The sequence below is a fragment of the Perissodus microlepis genome, chromosome 13, assembly GCF_051167445.1.
Source record: "Perissodus microlepis isolate ML-2025 ecotype Zambia chromosome 13, ASM5116744v1, whole genome shotgun sequence".
Classification (NCBI taxonomy): Eukaryota; Metazoa; Chordata; class Actinopteri; order Cichliformes; family Cichlidae; genus Perissodus; species Perissodus microlepis.
The window spans coordinates 21,768,585-21,794,958 of NC_140473.1; the positions used below are offsets into that span (position 1 = coordinate 21,768,585).

Consider the following 26,374-nt stretch of genomic DNA (forward strand, 5'->3'; position numbering starts at 1 on the left):
ACTCTCTGAATTCCTCCTGAATGACCCAGTTCCTAATGCTATCTGAAAAGGAAAAGCACAGACACCTTCAGGAGGAAGCTTATTTCCCTCACATGTATCTACCATCTCATTCTTTCAGTCCTCTATTGGCTGTGATTTCCACTGCTTGTCCCTCTGTGGTATCTTGCAGGATCCTGGTAGGTGAGGTTTATTGGTCAGTCTCCCTGGAGTATTTAAAAGCTGACTGTTTCAACTTTTCCAGCAGTTTTGGAATGGCCTGTCTACCAGCAGAGTTCTCTGTTGTATGATGGAGGCAATGTACAAAGCATTTGGTACAACTGGTCTGTTGGCCATTCTTGCTTATGCTGTTGCTGAGAAGAGCAAAATAATAATGTACAAAGAACTGAAAGAGTAACAAGTGTTAAAAGCAATGAAAAGTGTCCATTGCAGACCAGTACAGCATCCACACTGATGCTAATGATACACCAGACAACAGCAAGACCATAAGGTATTTGAACTCCAGTTGAACGGCAGCAACTAATTCCAAACCTAGAGTTCACCATTTTATAAGTGAGTCATGGCCTCTAACTTGGAGGTGCTAATCCCCCACAGAGGTCCTGATATCTTCAATAAATAAAGAATAACTATACTTTTTAAATTATATTTTTGTAGTAAACAAACCCTAGATGCCAATAGAAGTGCTTTCAATGCCCACCAGGGGGCTGCAGCTCACACTTTGGGAATCACTGCAACAGGGGGTTGAGAGAACTCATTGGTACGCCCCTGAAATCAGACTTTATGCTGGTGTCAGGGGGACGAAATTTAAAGTTTGAATTGGTGCAATGATTAGTTGAACGTGTGCTGTAAACTAATTAAAGAAACACTTGTTTTGCCTCTGGGATATCTGTAAATAGTTTGCATTGCTGCGGCAGCAGCCACGGGGCGGGATAAAACTTTAGCAGAGTGCGCGAGAAGAAAAAAAAAGCTCCTTTGACGTCAGCAACGATAGGTTTCAGTAGTCCAAGATGGCGGCGGAGAGCGGGTTGGTTAACAGAACTCACTTGGAGAACAACTACAGCCACGGACTCGATGGCAAAGGTAAAGTATTTTTATTTGTGGGAAAAGACGTGTGACAGCGAGCTGATGGGGAGAGTGAAGCCGGGACCGCGTTTACGAGTTTACGGTGGTCTTTGTCCCAGTCAGGGGGCTTTACCGTTAGCCAGACGTTTCTGTTTTCAGTTGGAGAGACCCGTGGTGTCCTGCCAAATGCCCCGGCCAGAATGTGTCTAGTGTAGCTCGCAAACAGAGGCAACTTGGTTTAAAGTCTGCGAATTTTACTTGAGTTGAAATGAGTCTTATCGGGGTTTGAGTCCTCACTGTTAAAGTGTGGTTTTTTCTTAAGTAACTTGGGGAGAAAACGCAGCTGTAGAAAAGTGATTCCGACCCGGATACAAAATTCAAACGCGACACCTGTCTGCTCGTTTGTCCGGGCCGTCACTTTCACCTGGTTTCAGGAAGGACCCACGGCTTGTCCGCAGTGTTGCCAACTCCTCAGTAAGGAAAATCGCTATTGGTTGTCCTAAAAGTAGCTAGAAGTCGCTAAATGACGTCATCGCCTAATTTGCATAATTGGTCATGCTAATCTAATTGTAACCTATGTTGTTGGAGAGAGAAATAACATCGTGGAAGAGACATAAAGTGAGTAAAAAACGTCCTAAATGCATTTGGAGTTTATTTAGAACTACGAATTAAATTTCTTTTAGCAATTATTGTTTTTTTTAATGTCACAATTCCAACCCTGCTCCTTTACCCGGGCTTGGACCGGCAAAAGTGACCCGAAATAGGCACTCTGGTGGAGTTACTTTGTGTGTGTTTATAAGTAGTTTTAAACCTTGTGATCCACAAAACAGCATAAGAGTAAAAGAAGAACTGACTGCGTTACAGCACCTGCTGCTTGTTGAGAGTAAAAGCGATACGCGCTTTCACGTCTTTTTTAGCGACTTTTTTTTAGGAAAAAAGTCGCTAAGGGGTCTGAAAACTCGCTAAATATAGCGACAAAGTCGCTAAGTTGGCAAAACTGCTTGTCCGCGCTTTTTTTTCTTTTCTTTTTTTTTTTTTTTTTTTAAACTTTCCACATCCTGCATGCTCACTTTGAACTGCCTTAAAGTGCTTTCATTCTTAAGTTTGAAACCAATGTCCTTAAACCGGATTGTAGGAAATACAAATCGAGTAACGTCGCGCTAATCTCATCCCACTAATGACTGGGATATTTTTACATACCCTATAAGTAGTCTGCTCACTTTGTTAGCAGACCTAAACAAGGTAATTGCCAATCAGATTCGCATTTGCTTGTTTTTTTTTAGCAGAAATTAAAAATATCATAGCCGTGAACCTATGAAGATAATGTAGATCATTTGTCTCCTTTTTCATTTAGTTTTTTTTGTATTGAATTTTATGTATTTTGTATATTCCTTGGCAGAGTTACATTAGCCTATTGCCATTGAGTGTAGTTGTGATGTAATACAAAGCTCTGACTTATTAACAATTTTAACACAAACGCGAGAATTTAACGTTTTCCAGATGATGATAACATGTCTTTGTGATAAAGCTTCTTAAGCCTTCTTTTCATCTCAGTGGGCAACTTCTATACCGTGCTGAGGAAAGTGGTTTTGCCATTTGTGTTTTTATTTTCCCTCCCCACACATTTGTCACACAGATAACCTGAGTAAATACAACATTCAGTTTTTAAATGAGGATGTAATTTATTAATGGAAAAAAGGTTAGCTACCTGGCCCTGTGTGGAAAAAGTAAGTAGCCTCCCTTATAAAATATGACTAAACACATTTTTTGTGACCTTTCACTAGTCACACCCAGCCCTGATTACTGCCAGACCTGTTGAATAAATAAATTATGCAAACTGAACCTGTCTGACAAAGTGAAGTCGGCTAAAACGTCTTAAAAAGTAACACATCAAGGCAAACTCTACTGAAACTCAACAAATGAGAAACAAAATCATTGACATCGATCAGTCTGGAAAGGATTACAAGGCTTTGAAACTCCAGTAAATCACTGTAAGAGCCATTATCAACAAATGGAGTAAACTTGGAGCAGTGGCAAGCTTTCCCAGGAGTGGCCTTTGGGAAAGTATTCTGTGTTCTGATGAGACAAAAATGTAAACTTTTTGGAAGTCAGGATCTGGCCGACTTGCTCTAATTGATGGAACCATAAATTCTACTCTCTACCACGAAATCCTGAAGGAGACTATGTGACTAGCAAGTTCAACCGCACTCACATTATGCAGCAGCATGATATGAAACACACCAGAATAGTCCAATTCTGAATAGTTTAAAAATAATTGTTTTGGAGTGGCCTAGTCAAGTCCAGTCTTAAATCCAATTGAAAGGCTTTGGCATGACCTTAAACAGGTTGTTCAATCTCAAACCCTCCTGTGTGGCGGAATTAAAGCACTTGCGAAAAAAAGAGTGGGCAAAAATTCCTCCACAGTGAAGTAAGACTCATTGTTATAAGCCTTGTGTGTGGCACAACCAGGTGTTAGGTTAGGGACCAGTTACTTTTTCACACAGTGTCAGGTGTTTTGGGGCTAATTTTCCTTAATAAATTAAATCATTAAAAAATGAATATCTTTGTCTAATATTAAAATTAGTTTGTTTTTAGTTATAAATCAGAAAGTGGCAAATACTTTTTCACAGTACAGTATATTTCATTGTCTGCTAAAACTACCTAGCCTACTACCTCAATCTCTTATAGCATAACTTTTTAGTAGATTTCATTTTAGGGTACGAAAGCTTTTGACACCCAGGAAAGGGATTGTGACCTTCCCATAAAAGGAAAAATCCACAGGATTATGATAAAAATACTTTTAATCAGTTTAAAAGTTGGATTTAGTTTACTTAACCTTAAAATACACGTTTGGTTATCAAATAACCATAAATAACATGAAAAAACATTTTGTTAAGTAAGATAACTGTTTACTTCCTGTTTACATCAATAGATAACCCCTGAGAGAGCTAGATGTCATATAAATAGTCTAAACCTGCAAAAATAAATAAGGCAACTAAAGCTATATTCCTTTACAGGTAGAAAGAGAGGTGTGGAAGGATTGATTTCAACATGCAGCAAATTTTACAGGAAATCTGCCATTTTTTTTTTTTTTTAAAGATCGTGCCAGGTTAAACCAGCAGTTTGCATAGAGACAATTTTCATTTTACCTCATTAAGACTGTGGTCAGGCAACAAGATATCCTTTTCATGTTTAACCCTGTTAAACAGACGGTTTGATAAAAGATTGTAATGGCTTTTACCTGCAACAGTTCCTTCAGTAATACAGTGAACAGATGTGGTGTGCTATATCTTTGCTACCAGCTGTGTGTAACAGAAAGGAGAGGCTGCAGCTTCACCATAAACCATCATATAATAGCTATTGGTCTAAATTGGACTGTTAACTTGCCCATGATACTTTTCACTGTTTTACTGAGCTGTGGTCATAATGGTTATGTTGAAACCTACAGTTAATGTTAAATGTTTTTAAAAGCCTGTCACATCTTTCCCGTCTATGTTGTGATAACTTCAACTTGTTTTACAAATGTAGAAAATGGTCTGTTGTCAGCAGTTTGATGCAGTGTACATTTGTTAAACCAAGTCAAAATATTTGACTGAATACTAAAGAGTTGCTGCTGTGACAGTTAGGAATCCTTATCGTGATAACCCTTATGTCTAGTTTGGAACACACCATCTGACTCTGTGGCAACAACAACATTCACTCCGGCTGCTCTTAATCTGCACTTTGTCCTCGCAGACTCCACATTGGTCTGCTTGCTGCAACTCAACATTTCCCCTTGTTGACTCGTGTCCAGAGAGGCCAAGTCAGGTTGTCTTTTAGTGTTGGAGTGCAGGGAATTTAGCATAGCTGCATCTTAATAGCCTACAGTGAACTCCTCCTTCTTTATGCATTGAATAAAAAAGTATCACCTAGTAATTAACATGTATATTCTGGATGTGCTACGGCTGGAAGAAGGAGTTTTAACCAGGCTTGTGACTAGCTGGTGTTACTAATCTGTGGTTACAACAGTAGATTTTTGCTTGAAATTTTCTCCTTTTTCCCCCCCAACACTTTAAATGCCAGTTTTCTCTCTTGTGACTCAACTAGAAATGTTATTTATTAATTGTTTAATCATGCTTGACTAACTGAATATGATGTTTTCTTTTTATAATACAATTTTACTCCCAAAGGCCATTTTCTTTGTAATTTTTGCACTCCTACACAGACATTGCCTGTTTAAAGTAGGAAACATTCCATATTTAGACAGCTGCTTAAGTTACTGGACTGTAGCTTTATCAAAGTCTGCCTCAGATGTAGTGCAGGAGTCGAGGGGAGGGGGTGAGGGCAGGGAAGCTCATTTGGGATATGCTGCTGAAATGTAGGCTACCTTGCATACTATTCTTGCACTTGATAGTTAAAGATAACTGTGTAATGCTTCGGAAACCTTACTGCAGTAACCTGATGTTCACCTCTACAAATGACAACATCTTGTACTATACTATTGTTTCCTTTACATTTCTTGTTAATCCTACAGCCATTATTCAGATTTCGACGGCATAACTACAGATCACTGCAGGCACACAATGCACAAGTATTGGTTCTAGCAGCAGTACTGGTCAGTTGCAGACTTGCATTCTGTACATAGATTGAGCACAGAGGAATAAATTGCCCTTTAGCGTCCTGATTGTGTTTACATATTGCTCCAGTGCCGATTAGAGCTGACTACACCACAAGCAGCACTGGTTTGCATGGTTGTTTTACTCTTTGCTTGTTTACATCTTTCTGTCACAGAAATCGAGATGTTTCAATCCATCCCGAGTAGCATTGGAGCATTTCAAACAATAGTTAACTGATGTGGATTGTTTCACATTAACACTTACACTTATTAAGAAAATAAGAAGAATTTGTCTTCTAACGTCATCTAACGAGGGATCTAGTGTTTAAATGGCTTGTCAACTAGTCATGCATATCTCTAGGATTTGTGTGCTGCTTTATGCTTGTGTGATGCAAATTCCTCATCATCAATTGTGTGTCAGGGAATCGTGTAGGCCAGTTAACATCTGCTCTGTGCCATCATAAGATAACAAGTTAAGGAGGCTAATTTTAGGCCTGTCCTCATTTTCTGGAAGCGGAGGAGCAGGGCAGTGCATTTGCTAATATATCATGAAGTGTTGTAGTGAGTGCACATATCAGCAGAGCTAATGGGGTTTTACTGTCTGTTATGCTTTCTTGCATATTCGGCCTGTATTGTTTTTGTTTTGCAACATAGGCCCCTCACAGTCTTAGCAGAATAGTGTCTTTGTGTAGGTCTCTGCAGTCTGTGCCACTTCATTCTGCTAAGTGTTGCTTTGGTCTTGATGGAAACCTGCAGTGCCACGGACTAAGGAAATGCTCAGGGCTAATTTGTGTGCAGAGGAGATTACTGTAACTGCCCTGTGCTTACAACACCGTTGTGGCCCGTTTGCAGCTCCAAGAGGGTCTTTGGGTGTCCTATTTACAGTTGTTCTCTTAAGAAATATCACCTGATGTTCTCAAAAGCTTAAACTGTTAGACAGCTGTAATTAATCTTCAGGTTATTTAAAAAAATATATTGATTGTTTGCTTCTCCTTTGTGAGAAAACATTGAAAAACAGTGTTGTTGAACCCTGAAAACCTAGCGAGAGTTTCCAAAATATTAGACTAATGGTAAAGTCCAAAGATCCACATTATTAGTAGAAGTAGAATATTACAGAAAGAAAAGAAGCAAGGCATCATAGATGAGGAGCTTAGAAGTCCAAGTATCACACCATTAGAAAAGTTTGACCCATCACCACAGAACTTTCTACAACCTTATATATTTCAGAAATTTTCCCTTTCCTTTACTTTGGTACATATAGAAATTTATTATAGAGGTAAAGAATTAGGTAGACAAATGTAACAGGAAAAAGGTAAGTAAGGCAGGACACATTCTTTGCTTCAACGATATTTAGTCAATCCCGCTTGCACGCAAAGCCACTCCCAAATCCAATTTTGAGCTAGGAAAAACTTGGTTATAAAACTTATTTTGAACATTTAAAATGTATATGAAGTTAAGCTTAAACCCTAAGTCCACACTTAATGGGTGTCTCTCACAGGAAATACTGCTCCTTAGTTGCTTTAAAAGTTCTGCAAGAAGTTGAGGCGTTATTTCTATTATTTGTGTATTTCACAATCTAACATAACCGCCCAAATGGCTGCCGATCTGAGCTAGTTTTTAGTACGCTCTTAAACAAAGAATAATCACCTTTGTTGCTTTCCTTGCTGCAGCTGCTTATATTCTCTAAAGCATGCCAACTGTTCTGTGCTGGCTGTGTTCACTGCTGTGCTGCCAGCAGTGAACACAACTGTCACAACTGAAGCCCTCTGTTAGCTGATGTTCTGGTCATGTGCTCTGAATATTTCCTGATTGGCTTTGTTTCCTTGAGAAAAGACCTGTAACCAATGTCATTTTCAAAAATATTTATTTCCTTTTTTAAAAATATATATATATATTTTTTTTAAATCTGTGTATTCTCACATTTGAAGAACAGCAAATAATTCAATTTTGACATTTTTCTTGATTTAAAAAAAAAAAAATCTTTTGTGTACATGCTCTACCGGTACTTGCACAACTTTTTTTTTTTTTTTTTTTTTTTTTTTTTCTCTCTCCTTTAGGATTTCCACTTTATCTAAAAACATGCTCAGTTTCCGTAAGAGGCCACGGACTCACAAAACAGTCTATTAATTTCAAGACTTGACTTTCTTGTTTAGTTAAAATGTTCGACTTTGTGTTATACATAAGTGATAGCGCTTCTTTTTAAAATAACGTTCTTGTAAAATGACTAATGGCACAGCTTGCGGTCATGAATAGAAGAAGTTGTGTATAATTCCTCCATTTGTTTTTCAGTTAAACACACTAGTAATGCATAACCTTCCACTTTCATAATTGTGATGTCTTATCTTTTATTGTTAGTTTTGTTACTCCTGATAAATGCTTAGTATCTTGATGGTGTCTATGAAGCAGGAGCTCATAGTTATACATTTTTTTTGTAAATATCAGGACTTCGATGGAGGTCATGTACTTATCAAGAATACCAAGCAAATTAGAAGAGACTGGTCACGTTGCTTTCCTGACAGCCCATTTGAATCTTGTGACAGACGTGACTGAGACAACTTGGTATGAATGGCTTGTAACCCAACCTGTTTCATAGGCTGTCAATAGGGCTGCCACGATTAGTCGACTAGTCACGATTACGTCGACTATCAAAGTCGTCGACGACTGATTTAATAGTCGACGCGTCGTTTGAAGCTTTGTAAGATCACAAAAGACGCAGGAATAAGTAGAATTTAAGAGTGTAATAACGGACTGAAACAGAAGATGGCAGCACACTGCATGTACAAGGATGCCAGCTGCCGTTAAACTCCGAAGAAGAAGTAGCTCTGTCCCAGAATTCATAGCGCGGCCCAGCTCAGTTTCCAACAATGGCAGCAGCTAGTTAGTTTTAATATTAGTCTTATTATTCTTTCTGGGTCACAAAATAAACGTTTAACATATTTTCAAGCGAGAATGTAACTGTGTAAACCTCAAATATCTGCTCAGTTTATCAAGACACCACATATTTTCAAAAGCGCTCTGACGTTTTCGGAGACGTCTGTTACCCACTAGCTCGATAGCGAGCCGGGGGCAAGGCTCACTACAGCCCACGAGAACACCGGACTCCGGCAAATCGTTTTCAAACCCACCCCCGTCTTTCGCTACTCAGGTTAAACATATATAAGTCACTTAGATAACTTAAAAATGTTATTGTTTGGCTTTTTTTTTTGTATTTTATTTGTTCCTGAGTAAATCGGTTTGGCTGAGATTAAAGTTATAGTTTTTACACAGCTAAATAAACGTCAGGCAGACAGCTGATTATCAGAAGTGTGAGATGCTCGAGAATATACTCCGGTATTTTAGATAGCAAGGAGTTTATTAAACTTCACCGAAACAATCTGCAAATTTCATTAAAATTTAATAAACTATCATCTTGTCTTTATTTTTAGTTAGCACAGACCTTAAACACTTAAAGCTGTAAGCTAATGATAGTTATATAAGAGCAGATGCATGCTGGTGCAATAAGCTGTATGCTGTACATCCAATGGATGCATGATGTGATTAGTCGACTAATCGCAAAAATAATCGGTGACTAGTCGACTATCAAAATAATCGTTTGTGGCAGCCCTAGCTGTCAATAATTTATATTTAAGTACACAGTGAACTGTATACTTAAATAGTGTCATTTTAGCCTTTACCTGTGAATATTCTGAATCTTTAAAAGAAAAAATGATACAATGTTTTTGTTTTAAAAGATGATTTTGTATGTCATTCAAAGATGCAAGAAGCCATTCATCTGTAAATAATAGATTTTGGAGCTCATCAAACTCATGTTTACTGCCTTTATGCCAATGATACAGGAAGAAATGAGTTTTTAAGTAAAGGGATTTAAGAGTTAGCAGTAAATATTTACAGAAATTTTGGGGAAAAGGCTGAGAACAACACTAAAAGCACTGTCCTGCTGACTTACTTTACTTGTCCTTTTTTCCCTGGCCCTTTGTGATTTTCAACACATAGCTATTTTAGAGCTTGACCTAGATGAAGGGAACCAGAGTGGATAGCAGTATTTAGCCCAATACACAAAGCTGGAAAGAGTCCCGTCTTTAGTTTGATCCATGTGGCATTTCTTTTTTTTTTTCTCTCTAGCTTTACAGAACAGTAGTCTAAAGGAAGTTATTTTCCTTAGAAATAAGGAAGTAAGCTTTTCCTTAGAAAATAAGCTGGTCGCAAAAGTCCCGTTTCTCACTTTATCTTTTATCATCTAGCATGGTGTTATGTAACCACTTTAATTTTAGCTTTTTATCTCCATTTGGTCTTAGGCTCTAAAGGTGTCAATGGATTCAAAGATTGCACCATTTCCCAACGCAAGGCTCCAAAACCTGAAGCGAAATCTGAAGATGACAATGATTTGTTTCCCAGAACCATGGATTTGGGCAAAAATATCAGTCCCACCCCCCAACCAAAGGAAGGGAGTCAAGAAAAAGATGTGAAGGTTTGATGTGTTTTCTACCATATTAGTCTATTAATGAGATTTAGGATATGTAAATATAACAATACTTTTATAAATGTTTGAAGTAAGCAACACTTAGGAGAATAATGTGACCAACTGAATTCTTTGAGGGTCACTACAAAAATCACCTGAACCTCCCCGACAAACCTGACTGTTTGCAAACTTGTGTCTTCAGCCTGTGGAAGAGAAAAAAGTGGCCGGGCCCATCCAGATTGTCCAGGCAAATGAGCACAACTTTGAGCTGAACGCCACGGCACTGGAGGAAGTCTTGCTGCAGAAACATGTGAAGGACCTGAACGTGGTTGTTGTGTCTGTGGCTGGAGCCTTTAGGAAGGGAAAGTCCTTCCTGCTGGATTTCATGCTGCGCTACATGCACAACCGGGTGAGACGACTGTTGTATTTACACTTTCTGTAGTAGGGATTTAAAAAAAAATAAATAAATAAATAAAAAAATAAATTTTTAAAGGTACAAATATTAGTTGCATTACATTTTCCAAATATTTAAAGAAATGTCGACCAACATGCATTTCTGAGCTGTCTCTTTCTGTCTGAGGTTTGCATCTTTTTCTCTCAGCCCGTGTGGCTGTTCTGGCTTCCTCCCACAGTCCAAAGACATGGAAGTAATTCTAAGCTGACCATAGAGTATGAGAACATGAATGAATGTGTCTTTCTGTATTAGTCCTGGACATACACTGGAGACCTGTTCAGGCTGTAATCCACCACTTTCCCTATGACTTCTGGGATAAGCTCATTAAATTGCACTGTGTCAGACCTGTTGTTGTTAAAGAATCATTCTTTAATCATATTGGTACAACCCGGAGCATTAAAGATATTCTTTAGATATAAATAAAGACAGTCAAATTGATGTCTCCTCATATATAAAATTTACTAGTTTCATTTGTACACAGTTTCACTGAGCTGAGATATACATTAGTGCTAATTTTGAACCCAAGGTGTGTTTACATGAGCTAAGTAAACATAAGAGTTTATCCTTGCTCAAAGGGTGACTATTGAGTAACATTTTCAGTCAGTAGAGATTGTGAAATTGGGTAGACATGAACAAGGACAGCAGAGGACACTTCAACTAGTACTTGCATGCACAGGTGACGAGCAAAGACAAGTGCTTCCAGTTTTGATTTTGTACTGAGATACTTGCTGAACCAGGAGAGTAAGATTTTGAGTGTGGTCCACACGGTCCACGTGAGCACAGTCTCTTGTTTATTTCCTATAGAAGTGTAAACGGCGAGTCTTTGAGCCCCTCTAACAGCAGTTGGACACACAGAAGCAGTCAGGATCACCTTACACTTATTTTCAAATAACACACACGTGAACACATACCAGGAAATACAAAAGGGTGTTGCAAGTATGGTATTTCTCAAAGTTGTTGGGCATGAACATGGGCATTCATGAAGTTATTGATAATTAATTCAAGTTTATTCATGACTTAATGTTACCACTAGACTTAATAAGTGTGTGCAGCTTTTTTTTCCTTTTTATTACAGGGAGTATTGTCTGCAGGTATTTATTATCTGTCATCAATCACACTTGGACACAGCACAGATATGTACTAATGGGGAATCAGTACTCTGATGTACTCTGACCTTTAAATCACACATTTGCTTTGAAGCTGCATTTCCTATTTGTGGTCAGTGGGATAAACATTCATTGTCACAAAGAGTTACCATTAATTGACGTTTGTGCTCACAATCACAGCAGTTGACCGGCAAAAATATACTATATTATATTATGTGAAATTCTACATTAAGAAATCATTTTTTATTCATCTGTTTGTTCAGCTTGTGTTGATATCTCTTTGAACAATGTTTAGTTGAAACGTGTTGCTGTAATCATCATAGATGCTATAAAACATGTTGATGGTGATTAACCTTTGGTTGCTTTTCCTTCATTTGGCATACTGCATTAGTCTTACATGCACCATTCCAGAAACGTTACAATACACTGCACTGACAAAAGACCTCGGAATCTGCCCCATTGGGCAGTGTACCTGTGCAATTTTCACTTTTATCTTTCATCCTCTCCCAGTCTTAGACAGGAATTCACATGGATCTAGATGACAAACAACCTTGGTTTTCATCTCCCTCTGTTCCCTTCTCTGTCTCATCTTGAATCTTTCCTTTTCAGGATAAAGACTCATGGATAGGAGGTAATGATGAGCCCCTGACTGGGTTCACCTGGAGAGGAGGGTGTGAGAGGGAAACCACAGGAATTCAGGTCTGGAGTGAAGTGTTTGTGGTGGAGAAGCCTGATGGTGACAAGGTAGATACAACACCACCACTCATTGCCAGACATATTTATCATGAACAGTTATTTTAATATTTTGTTAATGAACTTTCAAACATTTCGACACAAACTTGTGCTGAATGTGTTTTGAACTCGTTTAATCTCATCCCGACAGGTTGCTGTGCTCCTTGTTGACACACAAGGAGCATTTGACAGTCAGTCTACCATAAAGGACAGTGCTACAGTTTTTGCCCTCAGCACAATGACCAGCTCTGTTCAGGTGATACTCAAAGAATGTCTTTTCTTTAAATATAATATATTTACATATTTATTTTAACATGTTAAGATGCAAGCCTTGCATTACATTTAAGTTTTGGGTTTTTTTTCCCGTTTTTTCAGGTGTACAATCTCTCTTCAAACATACAAGAGGATGACCTGCAGCACCTCCAGGTTTGTGTCATTTTGTTTCTTCTCTCACCAAAAAGTACCATCAGAATATTCAGTTCTTTCATCGTCAATTATTTTTCCTTTCATATGAAGCTCTTCACGGAATATGGCCGTCTTGCAATGGAAGAGGTGTCCGAGAAACCTTTCCAGGTACTGGCTTTTTCTGTTCGCTGTGTGTTTGTTCCAATTCACGGTGTACATTGTTTGAGGTTTGAGTCAGCCCTTTTACTGAAAACAAATGTAGTGTGGACAAGTAAAAGTAAAAAAATAAATAGCCTAATTTATTTCAGTTACAATGTTGTTGTTTTGTTTATTTTTTCATAAAATCAAAGACATTCTGAGTATCTGTACTGTTGGTTTTCTCTTTTAGTCTCTAATGTTCCTCATTCGGGATTGGTGTTTTCCTTACGAATTCTGTTATGGAATGAAAGGAGGCAATGAATTTCTGGATAAAAGATTGCAGGTGAGAATTACATTTCAACGCAGATTCAGAAAATAAAAGGGGGAAAAAAGTGTCAGAGAATACAGGCTTCTAGACAGAAGAAACCTACCATGCCATACTCTGATGTTCACACAATGATTATTGCTTCCTGCAGCACAAATAATTTTAACAATGTTCCTGCTATGGATGGCACATCTCTTCTTGAAAAACACAAAAAGTCAGTAACAAGCTCACATTTTCACTGTGTGTGTCGATGCAGGTTAAACATAATCAACATGAAGAGTTGCAGAATGTGAGAAATCATATCCAGCACTGTTTCTCCAACATCAACTGCTTCCTGCTGCCACATCCTGGCCTGAAGGTGGCTACTAACCCAAAATTTGACGGCAGGCTTAGAGGTGAGAACAAGGCAACAGTAGTAATGTAGACTAATGGCTAAAGACGTGGTAGGTGCTGGTTGTACGCAAAGCCTGCTCAAAACATTGCAGATTGGCGCCTATATGTTGTAGCTGTGACCTCAGCCAGTTTCAACTCTGCTGTCACTCCATTTCCTGTTCATGGCAGTTTTTCAACCAGTCACCATTGGATTTATGCATGGCATTGTCCCTGTCAGGCTTAAAACCAGAAACTTGAGAGAGAGAGAGATAAAATTGTTTGAGTGGTATTTCTAACTTCAAAAATGATAGCTGTCCTAACCCTTGCTAATACTGATAAAAAGAGAATTACAACATGTCTTCAGAGTGCCAAGTTTTACTTCTAGGATTATGTTGCCAAAGCTCTTTGGACTGAAATTACACAACTTTCCATGTTTTAGACATCGATGAAGACTTTAAAAAAGAGTTGGCCCAGCTCGTGCCTCTTCTTCTGGCGCCGAGTCAGCTGGTAGAGAAAGAGATCGGAGGCAACAAGGTCACCTGCAAAGATCTTCTGGAGTACTTCAAGGTGGTGCATAATTTTAAATAAATACCAGTCTATGACCAAAATATGACCTATTGTTGTTAAGATAAAATTACATTTAAAAAAAGACAGAGGTCTCAGTGTATACAGGATTACAGCTGCTTGCACAAATGATTCCAGTGCTTTTCATACTGACCTCCTGCACTACAAATACAAAGCTTCAAATTGTACACCCTTCTGCCTTTTTTTTGATAAATCACAAAAGCTTGAGAGTGAATAAACGACACATAGCTATCCAGAGCTTTTGGTAAACTGTGGTCTCACTGACAAAAGTATTCAGTTCTTTGTCATCAGATTACATTTCTCCAACTTTCCAAAATAAGTGTGCCCAGTCATACTTGCATTAAATTTTATTTAGTTTTTGCAGTATTAAATCATTTTTAAAGATAACATCAACCTTTTACTTGGAGTACTTGTTAAGTAACCTACCTGCCAGAGTGTTAACTAAATAAACACTTTTGTGATGCTGAGTCTTATTTTTCTTTCCTGCAGGCTTACATAAAGATCTATCAGGGAGAGGAGCTGCCTCACCCAAAGACCATGCTGCAGGTCAGTAATGGGGAATCTTTTAAGTCATCTCATTTTGATTAGGGTTGTGTTCAATCTTTTTGTCTTTTCATTTTTTGATAGGCAACAGCAGAGGCCAACAACCTGACAGCTGTGGCAGGAGCCAAAGACCTGTACAGCAAGAAAATGGAGCAGGTAAGGACCGGTTTATCCCTGACATTCATCGTGAATGAAGTCTAAAAGGTGCCCAAGTCCAGGGAGCAAATTAGGGAATATCACTGCCTGATTAATCGACCTGTGCTTCCTACCTGATAATCACCTGGCATTTTGGGCAATAAGTTTCAGGCTACATTTTCCAGCCTGACAATAGTCCCTGAGACACTGCCAGTGCAGTAAGAGTGTACCTGGATAGAAAAAATCCTCACAGTGAATAATAAAGTTAACTTAAGTTCATTAGAATTGTACAAACTCTGCTTTTGCCTTATCAGTGCATTTCTATGTACGTTCGACCATGTTTCAGTAAATCACTGCAGCGTCCTTCCTTTTTTCTTTTTCTTTTCACAGTGCTGTACTTTGAGTGCTGGTAATTCTGATCGATCTAATTTTCATAGTATCGCAGTCAAGTATTTGCATGGATGCATTAAGTATATGAAAACTATCTTGCTGACTAGTTTTACATGACTGACTCAGGAAAATACAGTAAATATTTTCCTGTGTAAATGTAATAAGGTACCAACAAACCAACAGAATGACTTAGAATTTCATACTACTTAGGAATAAAAATTTAGAAGGAAAGACTTCCTCCTGATATCATCTCCTCCTCCCTACAGGTCTGCGGTGGGGACAAGCCTTACGTCGCCCCGGCTGACCTGAAGCGCTGCCACGAGGAGATCCGCGATTACTCTGTGTCTTACTTCCGCTCTGTGAAGAAAATGGGGGGCAAGGAGTTTTGCCAGCGCTACCAGAATCAGCTGGAGTCAGAGCTGGAGGAAACCTACACCAACCTCTCCAAGCAGAACGAGGGCAAAAACATCTTCTACGCAGCACGCACCCCTGCCACGCTTTTCGCTCTCATGTTCATCACCTATGTGGTGTCTGGAGTGACGGGTTTCATCGGCCTGAGCACCTTAGCCACACTGGCTAACCTGGTCATGGGCGTGGCGCTGCTGTCGCTCTGTGCCTGGGGTTATGTGAAGTACTCAGGAGAGTTTCGGGAGGTGGGAACGATTATAGATGAGGTGGCAGAAGCACTCTGGGTGCAGGTGGGTAGACAGTGTGAGAGGAGGGAGAAAAGTGTGTGTGTGTGTGTGTGTGTGCGCGCGCACTTCAATAGACTGGCTTGGTTTTCATCTCCTAATTTTTTATGGGTTTTTTTTTTTTTGTTTGTTTGTTTGTTTGGTTTTTTTTTGTTGATATTGTGGCATTCCTTTTTTTTTTAAGTCCAAAAATCAGTAATAGTTCAGTGCCTTTATATACTGAAAGCTAGCCAATAAGAAGGAAATCACAGTGCAGAAGCACCAAAGATCAGTTTGATGCAATAGAGGTTTGTCCTTTTTACATTTAAACTGAAACGTACAATTATGAACCTTATCGATGCATGAGTGTTCATCAAGCATAATGATCAACCAGTTGTAACTCAAAAGAGACAGATTGACAACCATTTGATCTATTAAACCAGCGGTCCCCAACCTTTTTTGCGCCACGGACCGGTTTATGCCCGACAATATTTTCACGGACCGGCCTTTAAGGTGTCACGGATAAATACAACAAAATAAAACTAGTACCGGTACCGAAAAAAAGATTTATTCATAACACACGTGAAAAGACCCAGGAAAACAGAGTTAACGATAAAAACGATAACAAAATGACGCTGAAAACCGATTTAAAAATCCTGAAAACCATACATTTCACACCTGTGCCTCTGCTCTCGCGGCCCGGTACCAAACGACTCACGGACCAGTACCGGCCCGGGGGTTGGGGACCGCTTTATTAAACTATATCTCTGTTCACTGCGTCACACAGCAGCAGCAAAGCAACTGTTAGTAATGGGAGCAATAACAAGGCTAACAGCGAAGAGTCAGTAGTTTTTTCACAAACAAAAACAACATTTTTGATTTGAGCTTCTTGTTAGACACTTGTCGAAGCGCTATTTGCTTGTAAAGTAGCCAAAAAAACCTTGCAAACTCCAAGAAAGGCTTTTGTGAGGCACTACACTAAAGCAGGGACACATATATATTCTGCGTCCACAAACTTCATCATCAGACGGTTAGCACGAGGGTCCGTGCTGACTTCTGTGTGCCTGCTGGCTTTTGTGACCATACGAAGCATGGGCTCTCCCATTGAGAATTTACATATCATCACATTACATTTACATTCTGTCAACCAGGAATGACAAGTATAATCTAGGCTTAAATGTGAGAAACTAGTGAAGGGAAATGACAGTAGCTTGCAGCCTAATCTGATGCTGAGAGTAGTTTGAATAATTCAGGTGAATAATTGGTTATGTGGTCCATCTTGGGCCAGTTAATTATTATCCTGCTAATAATATCCACAGAGTATAAATCTGATTGATTTGTGTATTTGTTCTTACTGTTTTGTGTATTTAGTTTAAGTTGAAGCTTAATGTAAAGTCATTAAGTTAACAGTGTGGAGGTATGTAATAACGACAGGAGAGGTCTCAGTGTCTCACTCCAACTTTATTAACTGACTCTCAGAACCTCACATATAGTAAGCGCCAAAATCTCCACCCCAGCACTTCCCTTCAACTTGGGTGTGAGTGGAGCCACCTGGTGGTCCGCCACACATACCCCCCCCCCCGAACACACAGTTAGGTCTCTATTCAGTCCAGGACCCTGGGCCTAAGCAAACGACCCGAACGACTGAACCTGGGAGGGAGAGAACAGGCAGAGGAAGGTCCATCCTGTGAACGAGGCTGGTGAAGGCGAGCAGGAAAGGCAGGAGGAGGCTCAAACGCCGGAGGTCCGGGGGTAGTCCTGGGGGGAAAACCAGAGTCTGTCAACCCCATCGAAGGAGGGTGGCCACGGCGAGGGGCCTGGGCTGGCACTACATTACTGTCCGGAAGAACATGTGCAGGTTTAAGTCTGTTAACACACACAGTCTCCCTTCGACCCCCAAAATCCAAAACAAAATGTTTCTGGCCCAGTTCGATAACCCTGAATGGGCCGTCATACAGCGGCCGCAGCGGTGTCCTGTGGGCATCGTGCCTGACAAAAACAAACTTAGCAGTCTCTAAAGTCTTTGGAACAAAAGTGTCAGGCACGCAATGGTGCACCGGACCAGGAACCCGAAGCGAGTGCAAAAGCGGGTTGAGAGATGGCACCGATGGATCGAAGCAGGGAGGAGGATTTTCGGGCAAGAATTCTCCAGGCACGCGGAGGGGCTGACCAAACACTAGCTCAGCTGGGGAAGCGCCGAGATCCTCCTTAACCGCAGAGCGCAGCCCAAGCAAAACCCACGGGAGGCGGTCAACCCAATTGCCATCCTTTAAGGAGGCGCGAAAAGCAGCCTTAAGCGACCAGTGGAACCGTTCACACATCCCATTAGCTTGCGGGTTGTATGCGGTTGTGCGGTGGACTTTAGCCCCCAGCCCATCAGCCATGGCCGACCAAAGCTCGGAAATGAACTGGGGGCCTCTGTCTGACGTAATGTCCGCGGGTGGGCCGAAACGCGAGACCCAGGTTGACAAAAACGCCTTGGCCACCACTGCTGCGGTAGTGGACGCCAGGGGGACCGCCTCCGGCCACCTGGTGGTCCGGTCAACAACAGTCAAAAGGTGCGTAAAACCTTGTGACTGCGGCAGAGGACCCACCAGATCGATATGCACATGATCGAAACGTTTGCCGGGTATGAAGAACGGCTCCAGGGGCGCTTTGGTGTGTTTATGAACCTTCGCACGCTGGCAGGGAATGCACGCCGACGCCCATTCCTTAACAGATTTGCGAAGGCCTGGCCAAACAAATTTAGAGCTGACCAGTTTAACAGAGGCCCGGACCCCCGGATGAGAGAGAGCATGTACCGAGTCAAAAACTTGACGACGCCAGGAAACGGGAACCACTGGGCGAGGGCGGCCGGTGGAAACGTCACAGACGAGGAGGGGACCACCGTCCTGCACGGGTCTGTCCTCCAATATGAGGCCCGTCTGGGTGGATTTAAGCGCGAGGATGTCCGGGTCACCGCTCTGATCGGCAGCCATGGCGGAGTAGTCTATGCCGAGAAAGACGGGAGAAACCAGCGCACGGGACAAACAGTCAGCCACATGATTGGATTTACCAGCCACGTGCCGAATGTCCGTGGTAAACTCAGAAATGGCTGCCAACTGGCGCTGCTGGCGTGCACTCCATGGATCAGAAACCTTGGACATGGCAAACGTCAAGGGTTTGTGGTCCACGTACGCGGTAAAGTGACGACCCTCGAGAAAAAAACGGAAATGACGAGTCGCCAGGTGGAGCGCCAGTAGCTCCCTGTCAAAAACGCTGTAATTGCGTTCGCTGTCACGCAGCGTACGGCTGAAAAAGGCGAGCGGTTGCCAGACACCCGAGATTCGCTGTTCCAGCACCGCACCCACCGCTATGTCCGACGCATCGGTGGTCAACGCAATCGGCGCTGAGGGGGATGGGTGGGCCAGAAGGGCAGCATTAGCTAACGCTGACTTAGCATCAGAAAACGCTTGGATGCTTTCCAGAAACCAGTCAACGGAGTCATTAGCTTTCTTACCTTTTAACGCCCCATAAAGGGGCTTCAGCAGATGTGCCGCTCTGGGGAGAAAACGGTTGTAAAAATTCACCATCCCCAAAAATTCCTGCAGTGCCTTAACATTCGTGGGACGCGGAAATTCCGAAACAGCTCGGACTTTGTCAGGCAACGGAACCGCACCCTCGGCGGAAATACGGTGCCCAAGGAAATCGAGAACCGGCAACCCAAACTGGCATTTAGACGGATTAATAATCAGTCCATGCTCCGCCAAACGCTGAAAAACCTGACGCAGATGGAACATGTGCTGTTCCTTCGAGCTGCTGGCCACCAGTATATCATCAAGATATACAAAAACAAAGGGCAGCCCGCGCAAGACAGAGTCCATCAACCGCTGGAAGGTTTGGGCGGCACCTTTCAGGCCAAACGGCATGCGCAGAAACTCGAAAAGGCCGAAAGGTGTAATTACGGCAGTTTTGGGGACATCCTCCGCGCGCACGGGAACCTGGTGATATCCCCGTACCAAATTGATCTTCGAAAAAACCGAGGTCCCCACAAGATGGGCGGAAAAATCTTGGATGTGGGGAATGGGATAACGATCGTTCTCCGTGACATTATTAAGACGGCGGAAATCCCCACAAGGTCGCCACCGACCATCAGATTTAGGCACCATGTGTAACGGGGAAGCCCAGGCACTATTCGAACGCTGCACGATGCCCAGACGCTCCATGGTGGCAAATTCTTCCCGAGCGACAGCCAGTTTGGCAGGGTTGAGGCGGCGCGCGCGTGCGCGCGAACACCGGGGGCCCTACTGTAGTTATGTAATGCTCCACCCAATGCTTCGTCACCGTGCTCGAGAAAGTGGGGACAGTGAGTGAGTGAAACTCAGAAAGCAAACACTGAAAAACGTCACCCGAATCTACTGAGTTAGCATGCACCACGGGCTGAGCACCCCGAGTCAAACAGGGTAATGAGGAAAATGACACAGCATCAATTAAACGTCTGTTAGCAACATCAACCAGCAGTCCGTGAGCACAAAGAAAATCAGCGCCTATTATAGGCACAGAGCTAGCAGCAACAACAAAGTTCCACTGAAAGTCACGGTCATGAAAGCAAACAGTCACCAACCTTTCACCGAAGGTTTTGATGGGAGAGCCATTAGCCGCTGTTAGCAATGGCCCGCAGCCCTCAGCTAGCATGTCCGAGCCAGCCGGGGGAAGAAGGCTCTTCTGTGAGCCGGAGTCCACCAGGAAACGCCTCCCCGAGCGTGAGTCCTCAAAGAAAAGCAGCCTTTCCTTGTTGCCAGCGGTCGCGGCTGCTACAGAGCGCTGACATGCCCGTTTCCCTGGGTCTGGAAACTGCAAGGCGGGAGACAGCGCCGTGCCTTCGCTCCAAAACGCTGGTGATAAAAGCAAAGCCCTTTTCCGCGGTGTCACCGTGGACGAGTCGGAGGGCCCCTGGAGCATCGGTGAGGGGGCGGGGGAAAACGCTGGTGAGTCCTGAACAATCGCCTGGACGCCGAAACTCCTGGTAGCCAGGAGGATGCGATCCGCCTCTTCCGCAAGGGAGCGGTAATCCTTCGTGGCCAATAGCGGGGAGTTGGCAAGGCCAGCGCGCACTGGAACCGGCAGCTGTCGGAGAAAGAGGTGGGTGAATAGAAATCCTCCGTCATCCGCGCCCAGCAAGGACAGCATGCTCTCCATGAGCTCGAGAGCGGTGCCGTCGCCCAGGCCCGCGAGGGAAAGGAGTTTCTCGGCCCGCTCAGCATCAGAGAGAGAGTAACGCCGCAGCAGCAGCGCCTTGAGGGCGGCGTACTTGCCTTGGGCTGGGGGGTCCCGGAAGAGAGTCATCACGCGGTGGGTTGACAGCGGGTCAAGTGAGGCTACCACATGGTGGTATTTAGTATCGTCGGCTGAAACTCCACGAAGAGCAAACTGAGCTTCTACATGCACGAACCATGAAGGAGGATCGTGAAGCCAAAAATCCGGCAATTTAAGCGCCACAGCAAACGCAGCCATCGGGGGAGGTGAAAGTCCGGCGGCAGCCGATGCTTCCAGGCCGGAGCTGGCTTCGTCGTCGAGCCTTAGCATGTTCGCTTTCGGGGTCACCAATGTGGAGGTATGTAATAACGACAGGAGAGGTCTCAGTGTCTCACTCCAACTTTATTAACTGACTCTCAGAACCTCACATATAGTAAGCGCCAAAATCTCCACCCCAGCACTTCCCTTCAACTTGGGTGTGAGTGGAGCCACCTGGTGGTCCGCCACAACAGCTTATTTTTCTCCAGGTTCATTATATCTGTGCACATCTGGTTTATTTTCTTCCTTCCATGCTTCTCTTCCTCTTTGTCTTCTAGCCTTTTTTTTCTGTCCTCTTATCCTGTTATCCTTATATTCACTTCACCTTACAGAACTCCAGTGAAACCCAGCCAGCACATCCTTCATCCTCGTTTTGTTTGCCTTCCCTATTTTTTTTTTTTTTTTTTTTTTTTTTTTTATGTTTTATCACTGGTTAAACAACCTTCCTGTCTCTGTTTGTGCCTCTCCTGCTGTTTAGAGGATGGTAAGAAAGGTGAGCGATGTTGATTCCAGTTTTTGTCTGCCTGCATCATATCATTTCCTTCTCTGTTCTGATTTTATTTATCATTTTATTTATTTTTCCATCACTTCTTTCCCACGGCCTCTTCCAGTATCAGTGCCTGGTTCCCCTCTGTTTAACTCCCCCGTTCCTCCCTGCTTTCCTCTCAGGTCATTTCCAAACTTTCGGAGCCCGTCAGGAGCTGCCTGGCGTGGCCTATTTCTCTCCTCCCTTCCCTCCCGTCAGGAGCAACACTGGAATTGAAAGCTCTGTCTCCTCTCAACGACAACTACAAGAAGACCAACTAACTGCTGGTCAGCTGGTGGATTTGCAGACTCGTAGACATGTATATCTTGTACCAAAACCTTCAGTTTGCTGGCCTCTTGAATTTTAATTTTCAGTCTGTTGATGCTGGATGTTTGTACTGGGTGTGAGCACGGAGCACATCTGGGACACGGAGGCTGCACAAACGGTTTATCATTTTATTCTGTGTGGATAGAAACGAAGGTTTTCTTTTTCCTTGGCTTTGTCGTGAATCACGCGTCTTAAGAGTTTTCAGTTGTTTCCCTGGTCGGCACTTTGAAAAATACATCCTTTTTTTGTTTTCGTTCCTTTTAAGTGCTTTTCTTCCCTAACCGACTTTCTTTTAGTTTCTGTCTCCTTTATCGACTATTTGTAACTGATAATCCGTTTGATCATCCGTTCATGCAGATCCTTTTTTTTTCTCCTCCTGCAGGTTCTGAAGCCAGTTACTGAGCAATACATGGGGGATAACATGAGACAGACAGTGATGAACTCTATTAGAGCCAGCTTGACAGAACAAGGCTCGCAGCAAACAAGGTTAAAGAGTGATTGATGCTCTTCCTCCTCAACTCTACCTGTTATTTTCATCATCATCCTCCACTGACTCGGCGTGTTCAGTCCTAGAACTGTGAAACTAGTTCAACACCAAAGCTGACCCACTTTTTTTGTTTTTCCTGCCAAATGTCCTTCATCACATAGCTGCCCCCCTCGTTATTTGCCTGTCGAGGACTTGAGGCCCTCTGCCTGCTCTGCTCTTCATCGCCCCCCAGTGCCTCAGCTCAGATATTGCATGTTGACTGAGCAGAGTCCAGCCTCCTGCCAAAACACCTGACAAATCTTCTCCAGTGTGCCATGCTGCATTGTGATCCATACTGAAGGCTGACACAGGCGTACACACAGATTGATGCTGGTAGTGAACTGCACTCGTATCATGATTAAGCTGTAATTCAGGGAAAACTGACACAGGTGTGGGCAGCTGTTATCAGCATTGGATGCAAACTGAATTCATTTCGTCTTACAGGCCAGCTCAGTTTACTTCCTCTTCTGCCTGGTGATAGCTTGTCCTGCAAGAACAGACAACTAATCGACTTAAAAAGCTCATGAAGATGTGACGCTCAAGTTTCTCTTGATTCTACTGAAGTGAAAGTAAATTAAAATCTGAGTCGGAGGCAATTTAAAGACATTTATCTACCACTGAAAATGTGACTTCTGGATAAAAATCAAAGCTGTAATTCTTTTTTCTCTCTCTTCTGTCTGCCTCCTTTATTAGTTTTCTGCACTACATTTGGAAGACAAGTTAATCAGGTAACATTTGTATAATCCACATCTGGGCTCCCATCTTTGCGCTTGTTTCATATTCCATTATTATCTCTTGAGTCTCAATCCTCTTGTTCTTTACGCGTTATATCTGGACTTCTTGTCACAGACCTGACAGATTTTGGCCCACTGCATGCTGTTAAGAGGAGCAGTGTTGTATCATGAGGAGCTTTTAGAGTCCAGCGATAGTGAGGTAGTTCAGTTTAAGTCACACTAGTGCTGATTGTTTGCAGTTTTAGGACCTACAGGCTGTAAGTTTGACTGTTGCTTTGGGAGCCCCAGCTCAGATGTTTTGTACATTATTTACGGTAAATTTGATGCTTTTGTTTTTTTATAAACCTAATTAAAGGATTAAGTTTGAGGAGCTATGTTTGTCCACTTTCTTGCTGAAAGTTGGATGAGAAGATGCGCATAAAGCAACACTCAGCTGCTGGTTAGTTTAGCACAAAGACATGATTCAAATGAAACCAGTGCCGGTGACGCTAAGCTGATCAGCTTTTACTTTAACTGACACAAGTGAGTGCTGTAGGTCTCGTCTTCTCAGCTTGCTCCCCAAACCCCTTACCTGACACTTTACCTGCCTTTTTGTTGAGGCAGCTGTCAGAGCTTCGATCTCCAGAATGAAATGAATAAAATGTGGTTGACTGTTAAATGATCTAAATAAATCTACCCAGTCGGTTTAACTCGTCACACCTGTCTTTTTCACATCAATTCCATCCACTGCTCACCTTAAGCACCAGTCTTGTACTGTACAGTCTTTTGTTTTTTGTTTTTTATGTGTTCATACTACAAATTGGGCATGTATGTTGGATTAAATATTTAAATAAACTTTGTGTACATTTTATAGCGAATCAGTTGAAAATGGTTATTTTTTGTTTTCCTCTCTTGTTGATCAACTTACCAGTCTGTGGTTTAAGAATGATAAGTTGCTGCTGTAGGTTTAGTTTCTCCACGTGAGGATTGACGTTAGCGGAAACGCGTTAATAAATCTGACAGGAAAAGCTTTTGATTGTGATGAGCGGGCAGGAGAAGGTGTCTGTCTCTTTTAAAGATATCTCTGGTAATTTATTTTTGAATAAGATGTTTACCTTAAGAATAAATCATCAACACAACTCTTTCGGCTCCTTTTTTGTCTTTTATTCCTTGATGGAAGCATCTAAAGGACCAGCAAACAACACACGTATGTCGTGTATATGAAGCGTTGTCTTAACTGGGAAATGTGAAAATTTTCTGCAGACTAACCAAACCTTTAATCCAAAATCTGATCATCACACAAGTGTAACAAAAAAACAACAACACACTTTTCTTTGCATTCATTTAATTTGTGTTTCAAACACATTAAATGAATGCAATAGGTTTGGATTCATTCATTTTGGCTTAGCTTCATTCTGTTGAATGAAGCCAAAAGGATTAAAAAGATTCCACTGTGTTTATATATGTAAATATCTGTATTTACATATATAAACATACAGGGTGTAAGACTGCCTGTTCAAAAACATTTTCGGAATCTGTCAAAACCCTGTTTAACCTGAAATCATGTTTTTATATACTCGAGCTGGCACACTGGAAATCTGAGGTCAAATTAATAAGGTGAACAGTTCAACCACAAAACTTTTCTCTGTTCAGGAATGCAAGTAAACTAATTTGGCATCTTAAAAAAAAATACTTTAGCCTTTTTGTGGATGCAAATTTGAATAACAATTATATTTTAGGGATAAAAATATCAGTTTGATGAAAGGGCTTGTGCATACTGGTGGATAAAACGGGATTCTAGTAATTAACAATGCTGTGGATTTAGGGCAGCTGTGACATAAAGATTTACAATTCTAAATCACTAGTATCAAAAGCAGAGTTTGAAAAGAATATACATTCATTTTCTCTCCTAAATAATACTTAAAATAGTTTTTATCCTGTAGGATTATCGTATATTTCTATATATCTAAACATATTTAATGTTGCAAAAATTAAGAATTCTGGTTAAGAGATGAGGCTGTTAATGTATTGTAAATGACTTGTCATGGCTCATGTGCAGCACCACCAAGGAGCCGTGGCTCACATTTACTGTTATTTACAGGTTTTATCTTGAAGCATGCTGTCTTCCTATATTTAGCGAAGGTGAAATCAAAGATGGAATAAATGTTCAGATTTTATGCCTTCCCACTGTAATCTTTAATGTAATGACTAAACTCAGTGAAGATGGAAAAAGATCTATTGAAGAAATATATCCTTACTGAGACACACCCTTATTTTTTTAAGGGTGAAAGGTTTCAGCCTGGTTTTGCTGGAGGTCTCTTCCAGTTGAAAGGAAGTTCTTCTTCCCCACCGTCACCGAGTGCTTGCTCACTGGAGACCTTTCTGCTTTAATTTTGCAGGGTCCTTACCGTACAATATAAATCCTGTCTGTGAATCCCCGGAAGAAAAGCTAAAACTAACAGGGATCTGACTAAAGACTGAAGAATATAAATCACTCTGAGACAGCTGCTGGTGTGAACTGGCACTACATGAATAAGACTGAACTGAATGGGCTTGGCATTGCTTATATATGAAAAACAATTACACCACAGTCCCCAGGTTTGTTGTTTTTGTTTGAATTTGCATAGAGTATTTTTATAGTAAGGATTTATTTATTTTTATGTATTTTTTTAGTTATACCAACAGTTTCTTCAGCACTGAAATGTTCCGACGAGACGTGAAGTGCTGCATTTCCAAAATCGACCAACAAGAGGAGCCAAAG

The 26,374-nt window shown here is 41.7% G+C and overlaps 1 protein-coding gene across 2 annotated transcripts; it reads left to right on the forward strand.

Moving 5' to 3' along the window:
- The first annotated feature begins 843 nt into the window (after positions 1–843).
- LOC146375128 (atlastin-2-like) lies at positions 844–24,752 on the forward strand. Of its 2 annotated transcripts, XM_084949671.1 has the most exons (15): positions 844–1,077; positions 9,949–10,121; positions 10,315–10,521; positions 12,282–12,416; positions 12,556–12,660; positions 12,780–12,830; positions 12,921–12,977; positions 13,198–13,290; positions 13,529–13,667; positions 14,084–14,211; positions 14,719–14,775; positions 14,857–14,928; positions 15,564–15,995; positions 22,191–22,334; positions 22,757–22,871. In XM_084949671.1, the coding sequence occupies exons 1-14, from the start codon at positions 1,005–1,007 to the stop codon at positions 22,326–22,328; spliced, it is 1,860 nt and encodes a 619-aa protein (XP_084805797.1). In that variant the 5' UTR covers positions 844–1,004; the 3' UTR covers positions 22,329–22,334; positions 22,757–22,871. The 2 variants fall into 2 exon arrangements, with proteins under 2 accessions (XP_084805797.1, XP_084805796.1); XM_084949670.1 differs by lacking the exon at positions 22,191–22,334 and having other exon boundaries at positions 854–1,077; positions 22,757–24,752.
- The last annotated feature ends 1,622 nt before the right edge of the window (positions 24,753–26,374 follow it).

What these genes read in the sequence shown, in the direction of transcription:
- LOC146375128 (XM_084949671.1), top strand. Translation starts at nt 1,005, where the DNA reads ATGGCGGCGGAGAGCGGGTTGGTTAACAGAACTCACTTGGAGAACAAC. An exon ending in ATCTTCTGGAGTACTTCAAG is followed by an intron (nt 14,212 to 14,718) that starts GTGGTGCATAAT and finishes TCTTTCCTGCAG; the next exon opens with GCTTACATAAAGATCTATCA. An exon ending in CAGAAGCACTCTGGGTGCAG is followed by an intron (nt 15,996 to 22,190) that starts GTGGGTAGACAG and finishes CTTTCCTCTCAG; the next exon opens with GTCATTTCCAAACTTTCGGA.